Here is a 16,236-nt window from a genome sequence, read left to right as displayed (position 1 = left end):
AGGATGTGGTAACTGCCTCTGAAATGCCTTTTGGTCTCTCCACATTTTCTCTCTAATTTCTTTACTGTTTTTTCTTCGGTGGTTCTTGCAACACCATATTGCAAATCACATTTGCACTGGAGGCGGTGCAGAGGAGATTCACCAGGATGTTGCCTGGGATGAAACATTTAAGTTATGAAGAGAGGTTGGATAGACTTGGGTTGTTTTCGTTGGAGCAGAGAAGACTGAGTGGCGACTTGATCGAGATGTACAAGATTATGAAGGGCATGGACAGGGTGGATAGGGAGCAGCTGTTATTGAAGGGTCAGTCATGAAGGGACATAAGTTCAAGGTGAGGGGCAGAAGGTTGGGGGGGGGGGAATGTGAGGAAAAAATTTTTTTACCCAGAGGGTGGTGACGATCTGCATTGCGCTGCCTGGGTGGGGAGGGGGGGGTGTTGGTTGGAGGCGGGTTGCCTCACATCCTTTAAAAAGTACCTGGATGAGCATTTGGCACATCATAACATTCAAGGCTATGGGCCAAGTGCTGGTAAATGGGATTAGGTAGGTAGGTCAGGTGTTTCTCACATGTCAGTGCAGACGCAATGGGCTGAAGGGCCTCTTCTGCACTGTGTGATTCTGTGATTAAAGCAGCATTTATATTGGCTTAGACAAAAGCAAAATACTGCAAATGCTGGAAATCTGAAATGAAAAAGAGAAAATGATTGAAGTATTCAGCAGGGTCAGTGAAGAGAGAAAAAGAATGACACTGGACTTTGATAACGTTGTAAGGAGGGGTGACTAATAGCATTGTTCACATTCAGCCAATAGGGTATGAAAAAGAGTACACTCTGGGTTTTGTTATTGCCCATAATGCATCGTTACGATGGTATAAATGATAATAATGTCTTTGTTTATCTGTACCAAAATTTATCTTTATTTAATTGCCATTTCTTGACTGTTTCTGGCTGGACCCTCCCCCTGCAATTTTCCTATTCAGATGTGGACCTCCAGCAGAAAAGTTTGCCAACCCTCAACCTAAAAGGACAAGGGCAGAAGCACCATGGGAACACCACCTTCTGCAAGTTCCCCTCAAAGCCAAACGTCACCCTCACTTGGAACTATATCGTCGTTCCTACACCATCATGGAGTCAAAACCTGAAATTCCCTTAGCATCACTATGGGCGTACCTATATCGCATGGACTGCAGCAGTTCAAGAAGGCAGCTCACCACCACCTTCAAGGGCAATTAGGAGTGGGCAAAAAATGCTGGCCTTGCCAGCAATATTCCTATCCCATGAAGGAATAAAACAACTCCCTGCTAAAGCATGATGGCCTAATCAATGTTTTGTAAAGGTTTAACATATTTCCTTGCTTCTATACTCTACACCTCCATTAATAAAGTCAGAATCTCATATGCTTCTTTAAAAAAAAAGAGGCTTTCCCATCTCGTCATGCCACCTTGGAAGATTTGTGTCCGATAAAAGAGCGCGAGGAGAGCGGCAGAGGCGCAGGGCAAAAGAGCGCGAGGAGAGCGGCAGAGGCGCAGGGCAAAAGAGCGCGAGGAGAGCGGCAGAGGCGCAGGGCAAAAGAGCGCGAGGAGAGCGGCAGAGGCGCAGGGCAAAAGAGCGCGAGGAGAGCGGCAGAGGCGCAGGGCAAAAGAGCGCGAGGAGAGCGGCAGAGGCGCAGGGCAAAAGAGCGCGAGGAGAGCGGCAGAGGCGCAGGGCAAAAGAGCGCGAGGAGAGCGGCAGAGGCGCAGGGCAAAAGAGCGCGAGGAGAGCGGCAGAGGCGCAGGGCAAAAGAGCGCGAGGAGAGCGGCAGAGGCGCAGGGCAAAAGAGCGCGAGGAGAGCGGCAGAGGCGCAGGGCAAAAGAGCGCGAGGAGAGCGGCAGAGGCGCAGGGCAAAAGAGCGCGAGGAGAGCGGCAGAGGCGCAGGGCAAAAGAGCGCGAGGAGAGCGGCAGAGGCGCAGGGCAAAAGAGCGCGAGGAGAGCGGCAGAGGCGCAGGGCAAAAGAGCGCGAGGAGAGGGGCAGAGGCGCAGGGCAAAAGAGCGCGAGGAGAGGGGCAGAGGCGCAGGGCAAAAGAGCACGAGGAGAGCGGCAGAGGCGCAGGGCAAAAGAGCGCGAGGAGAGCGGCAGAGGCGCAGGGCAAAAGAGCGCGAGGAGAGCGGCAGAGGCGCAGGGCAAAAGAGCGCGAGGAGAGCGGCAGAAGCGCAGGGCAAAAGAGCGCGAGGAGAGCGGCAGAGGCGCAGGGCAAAAGAGTGCAAAGGAATACCTTGTAGTTAAGAAGCATATAACCTTAGTTGTCAGTGGTACCAGCATTCAATAAACACAGTAAATTTTAACATACATCAGAAGGAAGTCATTAAAGTAAATTAAATAACATAAATTAGAATGGAGGGACAGGTGTTATGTTGCAGCTGTGAGATGTGGGGGCTTTTGGACGCCAAAGCGATCCACAGCAAACACAACTGCAGGAAGTGTGAGCAGCTTGAGGAATTCCAGATCAGGATTATTGATCTGGAAGCTGAAATGCAGACACTGCGCAACATAAGGGAGGGGGAGAAATACCTGGATATTTTGTTCCAGAAGACAGTTAACCTCTTAGAAAAGGGTCATCTGTTTTGGTCAGCAGTGAGGGGCAGGATGATGTGACTGTCAGTGAGGCAGGTAATGGGACTGAGTAGACAGCAGTGGAGGAGCCTCAGCCTTTGCAATTGTCAAACAGGTTTGAGGTGCTCACAACCTGTGTGGACAAAAGCAAGGTCTGCAAGGTGGATGAGTTGGTTGGCCATAGCACTGTGGTACAGGAAGCCATTCAAGCGGCGGGAGCAAAAAGGAATGTAGTGGAAGTAGGGGATAGGATAGTGAGGGGGGTTGACACTGTTCTCTGGGGTTAGATGGGAATGTGGAAAGTGATATGAAAAGATCTTAGGTAGTCAGCCTGTTTTCAAACATATTATTCCATGATACAAAGCTGTTACTATATTAGCAGTTTCAGAAAGATTACAAGCATGGCATGAACATAATATTCACAATGAGTAATGTACTCTTAAGGATAGGGTATGGAAAAACAAGTTCTGTTCCAAGGAAGGCTGGCGTCATTTGGCTGTCCTTGAGGTGCTCGATACTGGATCTAGTTTATTTTAATTATTCTTGAAAGAGTACCGAAATGCAAGATTTCTTATTCAACAACATTGTCCTTTATTAAAGCATCAGAGTTATGTAATGTCAGCCTCAACAAGGTGGGCTGAGATTTAAATTTCAGGTACATGCTGAATTGGAGAAGCTTAGGTGAGATAAGTTGAAGGCTTTACCATTGTTCTCAGTGTCACTGGGCTATGGAGGAGAAAAAGAGAGCATGTGAATGGGGTGGAAGAGCAGGATCAGGCTTGGCTGTGATGCACTGTCAATGGAAATTAAGATAGATTAGATGAGAGCATTGGAACAATCCTTCCCACCACAGCAGCTGAGCTGTATATGTCAAAGCATAAGAATACCTGTACAACAGCAGTACGGTACAACACAAGAATACCAACCAAATATACAACTCCAATGTCAGCAACAATCTGAACTTATATAACAGCTTTAACATAGTAAAGCACCCCAAGGCACCCTAACCTGTGGTTAGGCCATAGCTAGAGTAATGCATGCAGTTCTGGAATCCGCATTATAGGAAGGATGTGAGTGCACTAGAGAGAATGCAGAGGTGAGTTACCAGGGTGTTGCCTGGGCTGGAGAGCTTTAGTTATGAGGAGAGATTGGATAGACTGGGGTTATTTTCCCTGGAGGAGAGGAGATTGAGGGGGGACATGATTGAGATGTATAAAATTATGAGGGGGATAGACAGGGCAGACAGGAAGGAACTTTTCCCCTTGGTGGAGGGATCAATAACCAGGGGGCATAGATTTAAGGTAAGGGGCAGGAGGTTTAGAGGGGGTGTGAGGAAGAATTTTTTCACCCAGAGGGTGGTGGGAATCTGGAACTCACTGCCTGAAAGGGTGGTAGAGGCAGAAACCCTCCTAGCATTTAAGAAGTATTTAGATGTGCACTTGCAATGCCATGGCATACAAGGCCATGGGTCTAGTGCTGGAAAATGGGATTAGAATAGTTAGGTACTTGTTTGACCAGCGCAGACTCAATGGGCCGAAGGGCTTTTTTCTGTGCTGTAGACTTCTCTGACTCTATGTAGATTTTAAGGAGTGTCTTAAAAGGAGCAGAGGTTTAGGAAGGGAATTCCAGAACTTAAGAGCCTAGGCAATTGAAAGCACAACTGATGGTACAGATGTGGACACTGCAGGTGCACAAGAGACCAGAAAAGAAGGAACACAGGGACTAAAGGGTTGCAGGGATGGAGGAGGTCAGAGATAGAGCGCAATGGACCCATGGACAGATCTGAACACAATGAGGAGAATTTCAAATCTGAGACGTTGTCAGACCAGCAGCCAATGTAGGTCAGCGAGAACAGAGATGAAGTACAAAAGGGACTTTATGCTAATTAGGACATATCAGGATGAGGAATGGCTGAAGACAAAATGGTCTGAAAATTAGTGACTGAAGTCAAAAAAGTTTTAAATTTTTGTGTGACAAGGAAATATGCAATTATGTCACTTATGATGATCTGTAGTGAAATGCAAATGATTCTATGTGACTTCATATAGGTCGATTTATTAGACTTCAAGTAGGTAAAAATATTAGTTTTCCCTTTGTTTCCCTTCTATTACCTTCAGAACTGTGGACCAATGCATTTGTATCAAATCACCAAAGTGGCCTCAGCATTTCAGCATTCAATGCAGTTAGTATGGACTTCATCCTGTATTACATGCACTAACAACAGAACATGACCTTGCTAGATTATATACATGCAAAGCAAAGCAAAGGACTATGCAGGGTTTGGTAAACTATTTTCCAATGTGATCCCCTTTAAACTCACCACCTTCACAAGGACAATTAAGGATAGGCTCAATCATCTTCAGCTGCTTCATCAATGACCTTCCTTCCATCTATCATAAGGTCATAATTGGGGATGTTCACTTATGATTGCACAATGTTCAGCACCATACCCAACTCCTCAAATACTGAAGCATATCCAAAAGCAGCAAGGCCTGGACAATATCCAGGCTTGGGCTGACAAGTAGCAAGTAAAGTTCACACCAAACAAGTGCCAGGCAATGACCATCTCCAACAAGACAGAATCTAACTATCGCCCCTTTACATTCAATGGCATTATCATCGCTGAATCCCCCACTATCAACATTCTGGGGGGTTGACCAATGACCAGAAACTGAACTGGACTAGCCATATAAATACTGTGGCTTAAAGGGCAGGTTAGAGGCTAGGAATCCTGTGGCGAGTGGCTCACCTCCTGACTCATCAAAGCCTGTCCACCATCTACAAAGCACGAGTTAGGAATGTGATGAAATACTCTCCACTTGCCTGGTTGAGTGCAGCTCCAACAACACTCAAGAAGCTTGATATCATCCAGGACAAAGCAGCCCGCTTGATTGGCACCCCATCCACAAACATTCACCCTCCACCACCGATGCATAGTGGCAGCGGCATGTACCATCTACAAGATGTACTGCAGGAACTCACCAAGCCTCCTTAAATAGCATTTTCCAAATCACGACCCCCACCATCTAGAAGGACAAGGGCAGCAGACACATGGCAACACCACCACCTTGAAATTACCCTCCAAGCCACTCACCAACCCAACTTGGAAATGTATTGCCATTCCTTCACTGTCACTGGGTCAAAATTTTGGGAACTGCCTCCCTAACAGCACTGTGGGTGTATCTACACCACATGGGCTGCAGTGGTTCAAGAAGGCAGCTCACCACCACCTTAAAGGCAATTAGAGATGGGCAATAAATGCTAGCCTTGCCAGCGGTGCCCACATACCACGAACAAATACACAGTCGAAAAATAATTTCATGCAAATTAACGTGGCCTCAGACACCAGCAAAAATAAAAACAAGTAAAGCAGTGGCGGCTCCCTCAGATCCTGCTACCAGCCTTGTTACTGGCAGAGATTTTCCAGGCTGAGACTTTCACCTCCCGGCTTTGGCTACATTGGAGGTGGCAGCGGCTGAGGGAAGCAAAGGTTGAAAAAGAAAGTTGAAAAGGCAGAATTCATCATCCAAAAGTCAGAATTCCACTAAACAGTGAAAATTCCTCATCCCTGGATACAGGCATCAGAACTTTACATGAGCTCTAGTTTATGAAGGGTGGAAGGTCATCCAGGAGAGCACTGGGAGAGTCAAGTCTGGAGGTAACAAAGGCCTGGTTGAGATTTTTAGCAGCAGATGGGCTGAATCAAGGGTAGAGACAGATGATATTATGGAGGTGGCAACAGGCACTACTGGTGATGGAAAAATATAGGGTTAGAAAATCAGCTTGGGATCACACAGGGAGCTGAGGTTGCGAACAGTCTGGTTCAGCCCCAGGTAGTAGTCAGGTAGGTGGATAGAGTTGATGGCTAGGTAATGACATTTGTGGCAGCGACCAAAGACAATGGTTTCGATTTTCCCAATAATTGACTGGAGGAAATCTCTATACATCCGATACTGGATGTTTGTAACAACTCCGATAGTGGAGAAATTGAGACAGCTTGTGGTGAAGTATTGTGGAGTTGGAAGTTGTGTTTTCAGATGATGCCACCGAGGGCCATCACGTAGATGAGAAATGGGATGGAAACAGATGCTGTCCCCTGCATTTCTTTTGCAGTTGCGCGTGGCGAAGATCATGTCCCTTGTGCCCCTTAGTGGGCGGAATCCACATTGCAACTCTGGGAGGAGATCTTCAGCCACAGGGAGAAGGCGATTGAAGAGGATTCTTGCCTTCCCTGTGGCCAACAGCAGGGAGACTCCTCTATAGTTACCACAGCACAGCCTTCGGCTGCCTGAGGAAGAGTGTTTGAAGACCAGGACCTCAAACCCAGCACCAAGCTTATGGTCTACAGAGAAGTAGTGCTACCTGCCCTCCTATATGGCTCAGAAATGTGGGCTATGTACAGCAGGCACCTCAAAATTCTGGAGAAATACCACCAATGCTGTTCCTGCAAATGCATTGGCACAATAGGTGCACCAATATCAGTGTTCTTGCTCAGGCCAACATTCCCAGCATCAAAGCACTGACCATGCTCGATCACCTCCGCTGGGTGGCCACATCGTCCGCATGCCTGACACAAGACTCCCTAAACAAGCGCTCTACTCAGAGCTTCAACACAGCAAGCGAGCCCCAGGAGGGCAGAGGAAATGCTTCAAAGACACACTTAAAGCCTTCTTGGAAAAGTGCAACATCCCAAACGACATCTGGGAATCCATGCCCAAGACCGCCCGAAGTGGAGGGAAAGCACCTGGGAAGAAGTTGAATACCTCAAGTCTCATCGCCAAGGGCTAGCTGAAGCCAAGCATCGACTGCGAAAGGAGCAGGTGGCAACCCGGGCACCCCATCCACCTGTTCTCCCCACCACCGTCTGCCCACCTGTGACAGAGACTGATAGGTCGCACATTGGACTCTTCAGTCACCTGAGAACTCATTTTTAGTGTGGAAGTAAGTCATCCTCGACCCCAAGGGACTGCCTAAGACAAAGAAGGATACAGATTCAACAAAAATGACTTATAGTGGTATCTGGTGGCACAGTATAAGTCACACTTCAGCAACAATCTAAGCTTACTATAATTCAGAATGTCTGTGTTCTTCATGAGTTGAATGGTACAGCAAATTAGTTATGTTACGCACTTAAAACTTTTTCCAAGGATGTCACAAATTATTGAAAGATTTCCTGAATATACTATACAATTCAAAACTATTAGTTTCACAATTGCCACCAGGTACTTACCACTAAATCCCAATTATTCTGTTCGAGCAACGTAATAGCTTCATCAATATTTTCAATTCCAGTGCATGCCTAGAAAAGGCAAAAAGTAATGTTTAAAAAGGCAAACATTAAATATTAGGAATACTTGCTATATGCAAGACATTTACAAATTACAAATGATATAACTTTGCTTTGTACAACTTGTTTTACCAATCTTCATGTAACACGATGCATCTATTTGACGTAAAACTTTAAACAAGGTGGTGGGGAGCAAAGAGCATGGGCTGAAAGAGACAGCCATATATGGGGGGGGGGCTGCTGCTGCCGCTGCCAGGAGCAGGTGCAACGAGGAGGGCAAAGAATGGGTTTGGGGCGGGGGGTAAGGAGGTGTGAACGTAGCATTAGGCCACTACTCAACCATTAAAATTTAAGGGCATAAATCCAAAATTACGCAACTTGTCCTCACAATTGAACCCGATGCATATTATCTTGTTTTGACTGGCTGCCTTAAATTCATCCACACCAAAAAAAAATCCACTATGTATGGCTGTCACAGAATAAATGAACACAGGTGTCTAAATCAATCCCCAAAGCAGCAGTAAAAATCCAAGATCAATTAGTAAAAATGGAACGACTATTCAATCACAAAGGCATAGGCCCATTATTTTAAGGAATTCACTGACTCACACCATCAGCAAAATCCTGGAATACCCATACAATTAAAATAGAATTTAACATATCCAGTTACAATAAATCAGTAGCCCCGACAGCACATGGCGTTACATTGCACAACTTCCCAGTTGTCTTGAAAGAGTTTATCATCCATCTCAGCATGAGCAACACTGGAGGAAATAATCAGACCCTCACACATTTTGCATAACTTAAACCTGCTGCCCAAACGCAAAACAGTCAGTACAGGTTGGCTGCCTGATACACAGTTTTGCACTCAAACCATGAGTTGAAAATCTACTCCTCAATATTTATTCCATATTTAGAAAGATAAATAAAAGAATTAATTTCAGTGGGTGATCCTATTAAGGACAGCAAGGTGGTGCTGTGGAGCACCAAATCACAGTCTTAAACTGGAACACAAGGGGGATAAAATCAAACCTGGGAGTCAATCTGTATGCTACTATGCAAAGAGGTGCCATGTAGAATAATGTTCTGCAATGCAATCTTTGGTTAACTAATCCATACAAATCAGGAAATAAACTTTGATGGCATCTTGTTCCATTCTTAATTATTTAACTGTAGTCTGGATATCAACTGCAACACCTCTTTTCCCACTCCTACACTGTTACCTCTGGTGCCCCCAAAGTCCTATCCCCAGTCACATTCCATTTCTCATCTATGTGCTGTCACTCAGCAACATGTAAAAACAGTGTCAGTTTTCACATGTACCCTGACAACACCTAGCTTTAACTCACCATACCTTGCCACTCCTCCAATAAAAGTAGCAGAATGCTCATCTGAAATCCAGTGCTGGGTGAGCAAAAATTTCTTCCAATATTTGTTTTTGCTCCTGGCTACAAACTCCATTTACTAGCAACAGACTACATCCCTCCCGCTAGCAAATACCGAGGCTGAACCAAACCATTCACAACTTGGTGTCGTATTTGGTCCTGAGATGAGTTTCCAACCACATATCCACTCCAAACCTCCCAATTCACCCTCACCCGATTCAGCCCCTGCTTCAATTAATTTGCTGCTAAAACCCTCATCCATGCCTTTGCCGCCTCTTAACATGACCTCCAACGCACTCCTGGCCGACCTCTCAAGTATTATTTGCACATCACCCTGGTGCTTGCTGACCTACAATGGTTCCCAGTTAAGTAACCCCTTGATTTAAAAATTCTCATCCTTGTTTTCTAATTCTTTCATGGCCTTGCATTCCTTCTCTCTATAATCTCTTCCAGTCTGACACCTCTCCACAATATCTGTGCTCCTCTAATTCAGATCTCTTGAACATTCCCAATTTTAATTGCTCCCCCACTGGTGGCCATGCCTTCAGCTGCCATGGGCCTAGGCTCTGGAATTTCCTCCCTAAACTTCTTCCATCTCTTTCTTCCTTTAAGATGTTTCCTAAAATGTAATTCTATGACCAAACTTAGTCAGCTGCCTTAATATCGCCTAATGTTGTTTGGTGTCAAATTTTAATTTATAATGCTCCTGTACTTTAGGACATTTTATTACATTAAATGCACTATATAAATACAAGTAATAATTGTTGAGATGTGGAGAGGGAGAGTCACAACAGAAGGAGAAACTGTACAAGGACAGGATCAAGTGGTAGATTCTGGAAGGATTTTCTTTAAATATTGTATCCTGAGCAATTTTACACAAAGATTTAATCTTTACTGATGCCTTCAAAACTAGAAGTTATCTAAACCAGAATTCTTAGTTTTCTCTATAGCACATATTTCTGAAACTGAATCTAATTACTTCAAGTAATGTCAAAAGATGATTAATGCAATGTCCCTGTTACTTAATATAAAAGCAAACACTGCAGATGCTGAAAATCTGAAATAAAATCAGAAAATGCTGGGAAAGTTCAGCAGGTCTGGCAGCATCTGTGGAGAGAGAAACAGCTAATGTCTGGAGTCCGTATGACTCTCCTTCAGAGTTAAAAGAGAAGTAGAAATGGGATGGATTTTATACTGTTTGCGAGGGGATGGAGCAGGTAGAGCAGAATAGAAGGTCAGTGATAGGTGGGAGCTGAGAAGAAATTTAAAAATTAAAATTAAGAAATGAAAATGAATGTTGAAAAAAGGGGATAAAAAGGAGGAGTGAGGATGGAGGAGAGAGATCATGGTCTGAAGTTGTTGAGCTCAATGTTAAGTCCTGAAGGCTGTAAAATGCCTAATCGGAGGATGAGGTGCTGTTCCTCCAGTTTGTGTTGGGCTTCACTGGAACATTGCAGCAGGCCAAGGATGGACATGTGGGCATGAGAGCAGGATGGTGTGTTGAAATGGCAAGCGACAGGGAGGTCCGGGTCATGCTTGCGGACAGACTGAAGGTGCTCCGCAAAGTGGTCACCCAGTCTGCATTTGGTCTCTCCAATGTAGAGGAGACCGCATTGGGAGCAGCGAATGCAGTACGCCAAATTGAAGGAGGTGCAAGTGAAGCGCTGCTTCACCTGAAAGAAGTGTTTGGGCCCTTGGACGGTGAGGAGGGAATAGGTAAAGAGACAGGTACTGCACCTTCTGCGATTGCATGGGAAGATGCCATGGGAGGGAGATGAGGTGTTGGGGGTGATGAGGGAACGGTCCCTACAGAATGCCGACTTGGGGGAGGGGTGGCACAGGAGGTGAAGGGAAGATGTGTTTGGTGGTGGCATCATGCTGGAGTTGGCAGAAATGGTGGAGGATGATCCTTTGAATGCTGGTGGGGTGAAAAGTGAGGACAAGGGGCACCCAATCATGGTTCTGGGAGGGAGAGGAAGGTGTAAAGGCAGAGGCGCAGGAGATGGGTCGGACACGGTTGAGGGTCCTGAAAACCACAGTGGGTGGGAAACCTCGGTTAAGGAAGACATGTCAGAAGCGCCGTTTTGGAAAGTGGCATCAGAACAGATGCGACGGAGGTGAAGGAACTGAGAGAACGGGATGGAGTCCTTACAGGAAGCAGGGTGTGAGAAGCTGTTGTCGAGGTAGCTGTGGGAGTCGGTTGGCTTGTAGTGAATATTGGTGGATAGTCTATCACCAGAAATCGAGACAGAGGCCAAGGAAGGGAAGGGAAGTGTCAGATGGACCATGTGAAGGTGATGGAGGGGTGGAAGTTGGAAGCAAAATTGACAAATCTTTCCAGGTCTGGACAAGAGCATGAAGCAGCACCGAAACATCGATGTACCGAAAAAAGGAGTTGTGGGGGGGGCCTGAGTAGGACTGGAACAAGGAATTTACCCCATAAAGGAACAGGCATATCTGGGACCCATGCGGGTACCTGTAGCCACACCTTTTATTTGGAGGAAGTGAGACAAGTTAAAGGAGAAATTGTTCAGTGAGAGAACAAGTTCAGCCAGATGGAGCAGAGTGGTGGTGAATGGGAATTGTTCGGGTCTCTGTTCAAGGAAGAAGCAGAGAGCCCTCAGGCCATCCTGGTGGGGGATAGAGGTGTAGAGGGATTGGACATCCATGGTGAAGAGCACACTGTTAGGGCCAGGGAACTGGAAATTGTTGATATGACGTAGGGCATCAGGGGAATCGCGGATGTAGTTGGGAAGAGACTGGGACAGGAGAGAGAACTGTATTGAGAGCAGCGAATACAGTAGACCAAATTGAAGCAGGTGCAAATGAAGCGCTGCTTCACTTGAAAGAAGTGTTTGGGGCCTAGGACGTCGAGGAGGGAGGAGGTAAAGGGGTAGGTGTTGCACCTTCTGCAATTGCATGGGAAAGGATGCGGAGTTGGAGGAGTGGACCAAGGCCAAGGGGTAGGCTGGGGGGGGGGGGGGGATGTGTTTGGTGGTGGCACCATGCTGGAGTTGGCGAAAATGGGGGAGGATGATCCTTTGAATTCAGAGGCTGGTGGGATGAAAAGTGAGGACAAGGGGGATCCTATCATGTTTCTGGGAGGGAGGGGAAGGGCAGAGCTGTGGGAGATGGATCAGACACGGTTGAGGGCCCTGTCAACCACTCTAAGGGGAACCCTCGGCTAAGGAAAAAGGCAGACATGTCAGAAGCGCCATTTTGGAATGCCCCTCTGCCCCTCTTATTGTGCTCCACTCATCAAAAAGATAGAAATAACTCACTTTTTCATTCGTGGATTAAATTATTATTCTGGGACTGCCAAGAAATATATTTACCATATATAAAATTTCATGGAATATACTACATTGATATGATGCAAATTCCTATTAAATGTAACATTGCGCCAAGAGGAATCTAGTTCAATACATCAAGCAATATCAGTTTTCCAACCTTGTTTTCATGCAATGGAGCTGATTTAGTGAAGTTGATAAGGCAGTTAAAAGAAGAGTATGGGACACTTGGCTTTGTAAACAGGGGCATGGAATAAAAGCTCAATCTTCACAAATCACTGGTCAGGCATCAGCTGGGACGCTGTGTACAATTCTCGGCACCGTATTTTAGGAAGGATGTCAAGGCCTTGAAGAGAATGCAGAGCAGGTTTAACAGGGCGATACCAGGGATTTCAGTTATGTCGAGAGCTTGCAAAGTTGGGATTATTCTCCTTAGAACAGGAGTAGTTAATGAGAGATATACATGGGTATTCAAAATTATAAAGCGTTTTGATAGAGAAAGTAGAGAGAAACTGTTTCATCTGGCAAGGTCGTAAATTTACAACAATTGGCAAAAGAACTAGAAGGGAAATGATTTTTTTTCCACATACAGAGGGTAATTAAGATCTGGAATGCAAAACCTAAGACAATGGTGGAAACAAATTCCATAGGAAGTTTCAAAAGGACATGTACCTGAATTCAGGGTTATGGGACTAAGTACTGGTGACAGTGCTTCAGCTGCCTAGGCCCTAAGCTCTGGAATTTCCTCCCTAAACCTCTGCACCTCCCAACCTCACTTTCCTCCTTAAAAAAAACTCCTTAAAAACCTACTTCTTTAACTCAGCTTTTGGACATCTGTCCTAATATCTCCTTCTGTGGCTCAGAGTCATATTTTGTTTTATAATGCCTCTGAAGTGCCTTAGGACATTTCATTGCATTAAAGGTGCTATACAAATACAAGTTGATGTAAATTTCAAAAAGCTGGCACAGATAGGACAAACCAAAAGCCCTCTTTGTGTGCTACAAGGTTCTATGATTCCCCTTCCTTTCCCCATGCCCTCTCCCCTAACCTTCACTCCTCCTTCCAATCACTGTCCTGGCCCTTCTTCTCCTTAAGCGATTCCCCTTCCCTGTTCCACTTCCTTGAAGCTTACCAAGCTGATGTCACTGGGCCCAGCATTGTAGCTGCTTCCTCTGGATTTCAGCCCTAACTCTGTTGTCATCAACATATTTCTGTCCAAGCCTGATCATCTTTTCCCTACAAAGATTGAACATCGGGGGCCTCCCTGGTCTGCAGGGCTCTACTGAGCACAGGCAATACATTTACCACGAGTCATCATGGGAACAATGATGAGGCTGCTTTTGGTACAACTGATAAATTTATCCACATCAAACCGTGGAACCTATTTACTAGGTCCACAAAAGCATTACACAGCTCCATATTTTAAGTGGGTAAAACTAAGCTCCTCAATAATAAAACTAAAAGTTCAGCAGAACCATCCACCTCTCCCCTCGAGAACAAAAGCTGCTCTGATTCCATGTAGCTGCAAGGAAGATAACTGGCTTGATGCCAGGCTGCTGCCAACAAAGCTTTGAGGATAAGCACTAGGGGGAGCACTTCCTCTTACCCTCTACATTGGGGAAACACCTCACCCCAACTTGTATTTTTACCTGCTTTTCTCTCCCTCATTGTCATCAATGTCAGAGTCATAATGGCGCAGAAGGCCACCATTCTGCTCAAGTCCATACCGGCTCTCTGTAAAAGCAACTCAGTCAGTTTTGTTCCCCACTCTATTACTGTAGTCCTGCAAAATTATTTACCTGTCCAATTTCCTTTTGAAATTATGGATCATCACTGAATGCATCAAGTTCCAGATCATTATCACTTGCTGCGTAAAAAAGTTGTTCCTCACATCTTCCCTGTATTTCTTCCCCCAAACTTTAAATCTGTGTCCCCTAGTCCTTGTACCATTAGATATTGGGAACAGCACTTCCCATAACAATCAAGAGCAAATAGCTGGCACAGATACGATAGGCCAAAATGTTTAGCATTATGATCAATTGCTACTAAAAATAAATTGTAACCCATGGAAAGAAGCTAATTGGATATTTCATATTCCTTCCAAAACATTAAGACTATTCTATCAACTTCCATCAGTATTACAAATGCTGATATTTTAATAAAGCAGAATAATGATTTTAAGGGATCAGTAAATTATCAGGACCATAAATACTATAAATTATTCATCACTTCATTAGGTACAGTTCACCAATTCAGTTGCTGTTCTACATCTCCAATTTTCTCATTTAAACAGCTTGTCAAATATTTAACATTAAAGTAGCAGGTACCTGCAATTTGACTGATGAGTCTGAAGCTCAAGTGCCTAGATAGATTTATGGTTTTGTGATATTCTACATTTAGTTTCCAGAAAATGTTCTGTATTTGCAATAAACATTTTACATTAAAGCATCTAGAATTGATTTAGATCAGAAAATACTAATACCTAACAATTCAAACATAGAATGTGGCAATTGTCCATCACATTTTATATAAATTACAAAAAAGGGTTGAAGCTCCAACTACATCAATGGAAGATCTACATAAACTAGTCAATCATATTGAGCTAAACATCAGTTATATAACAAACCATTCAGCAAGATTATAAAATTTTGTCTAAAGCTATTTAGAATTTAACAGAATATAGCAGGACCTCCACCCCCACAAAAACCCAAGCTCTACATATTCATGACGACAAGTGATAAACTGCATGAGGGGCATCTGTCGCCTGTGCAGTTTGTGATGCCTGAGCTGTTGCTTTCAGTTTTAAAAAATGTATGCGAATTGTAGTTAAGAAACCAAAAATTCAGTTTTCTTGCGATAAATGAGAATGTTCCACAAAACCGCACAATCAGAAATATAATCAGTTATATATAACGTTCTTAAAGATACATGTATGGCAAAGAATGGGGTCAGCAACATCTTCCTCTGCTACATTTGAGACCCGCAACATGTGGGCAATTATTTACATGACAACCAAGTAGCCGGTCCAGCACATCCGCCATTTAACGCAAAACAGATAGTAAAGTGTCTCGTTCATCCACAATTCGCTAAACAAGGCATGAGAAAAGTCTTCAAAAACATCGAATGCACCTGAAAGTCGGCGAGAATCATCTCTCGGTCCATGGCCGCCATTCTGCTGCTTCTTTCAACTGCGCTCGGATGCTTAGGAGGGAGGGAGATGGGCTCTCACCAACCTTCCCCGAGCCACGAATCAAAACAAATACGGATATTTTAAAAGCCTTTCTTGGCTTTTTCTTTAGTATCCAACTACCGTCCAAAACAACAGAACTTAAAATTACGTTCCACTATTTTTTTTAAAGGAAACAAACCATTAGCTACTACCCCCAGCGAGAATGAGCTTTTCCTCACAGCTTTACGGCATCGTCGTTCTCTAAATTTGCTTGTCACGCTGTCGTGAAGGGAAATAAACGTCGTGTTTACGGCTGTTTCTCCACGTGATGCAGCTGTCAACTGCTTGTGGGATAAGAGTGTAGTCGGTGGGCGCGTTTCCAACAGAGTTCTCCGACTCCCAGAACAGACCAATGCCTCCCAAGCAGAACAATCCCTCCCCCAACACAGACCAATCCCACCCCCCCAGCAGACCAATCCCTCCCCAGTAGAAAATCCCCCCCCCTCCACCCAGCAC

General features: G+C 44.9%; 1 protein-coding gene across 2 annotated transcripts in view; it reads right to left on the bottom strand.

The window, feature by feature from the left end:
- Positions 1–15,946, bottom strand: part of faf1 (Fas (TNFRSF6) associated factor 1) — a 383,193-nt gene extending 367,247 nt beyond the window's left edge. For both annotated transcript variants that reach the window (XM_078561145.1, XM_078561146.1), the window contains exons 1-2: positions 15,681–15,946; positions 7,819–7,887 (exon numbers count right to left, since the gene is read on the bottom strand). In XM_078561145.1, the coding sequence (XP_078417271.1) occupies positions 7,819–7,887; positions 15,681–15,722 (111 nt within the window). In that variant the 5' untranslated portion in view covers positions 15,723–15,946. The remainder of the gene's footprint in view (positions 1–7,818; positions 7,888–15,680) is intronic.
- Positions 15,947–16,236: the final 290 nt, after the last annotated feature.

This window comes from Cetorhinus maximus, chromosome 17 (genome assembly GCF_964194155.1).
Source record: "Cetorhinus maximus chromosome 17, sCetMax3.hap1.1, whole genome shotgun sequence".
In the NCBI taxonomy this organism is placed as follows: domain Eukaryota; kingdom Metazoa; phylum Chordata; class Chondrichthyes; order Lamniformes; family Cetorhinidae; genus Cetorhinus; species Cetorhinus maximus.
The sequence above is the reverse complement of the archived record's forward strand: the minus strand, read 5'-3'. Positions and strand labels throughout refer to the sequence as shown.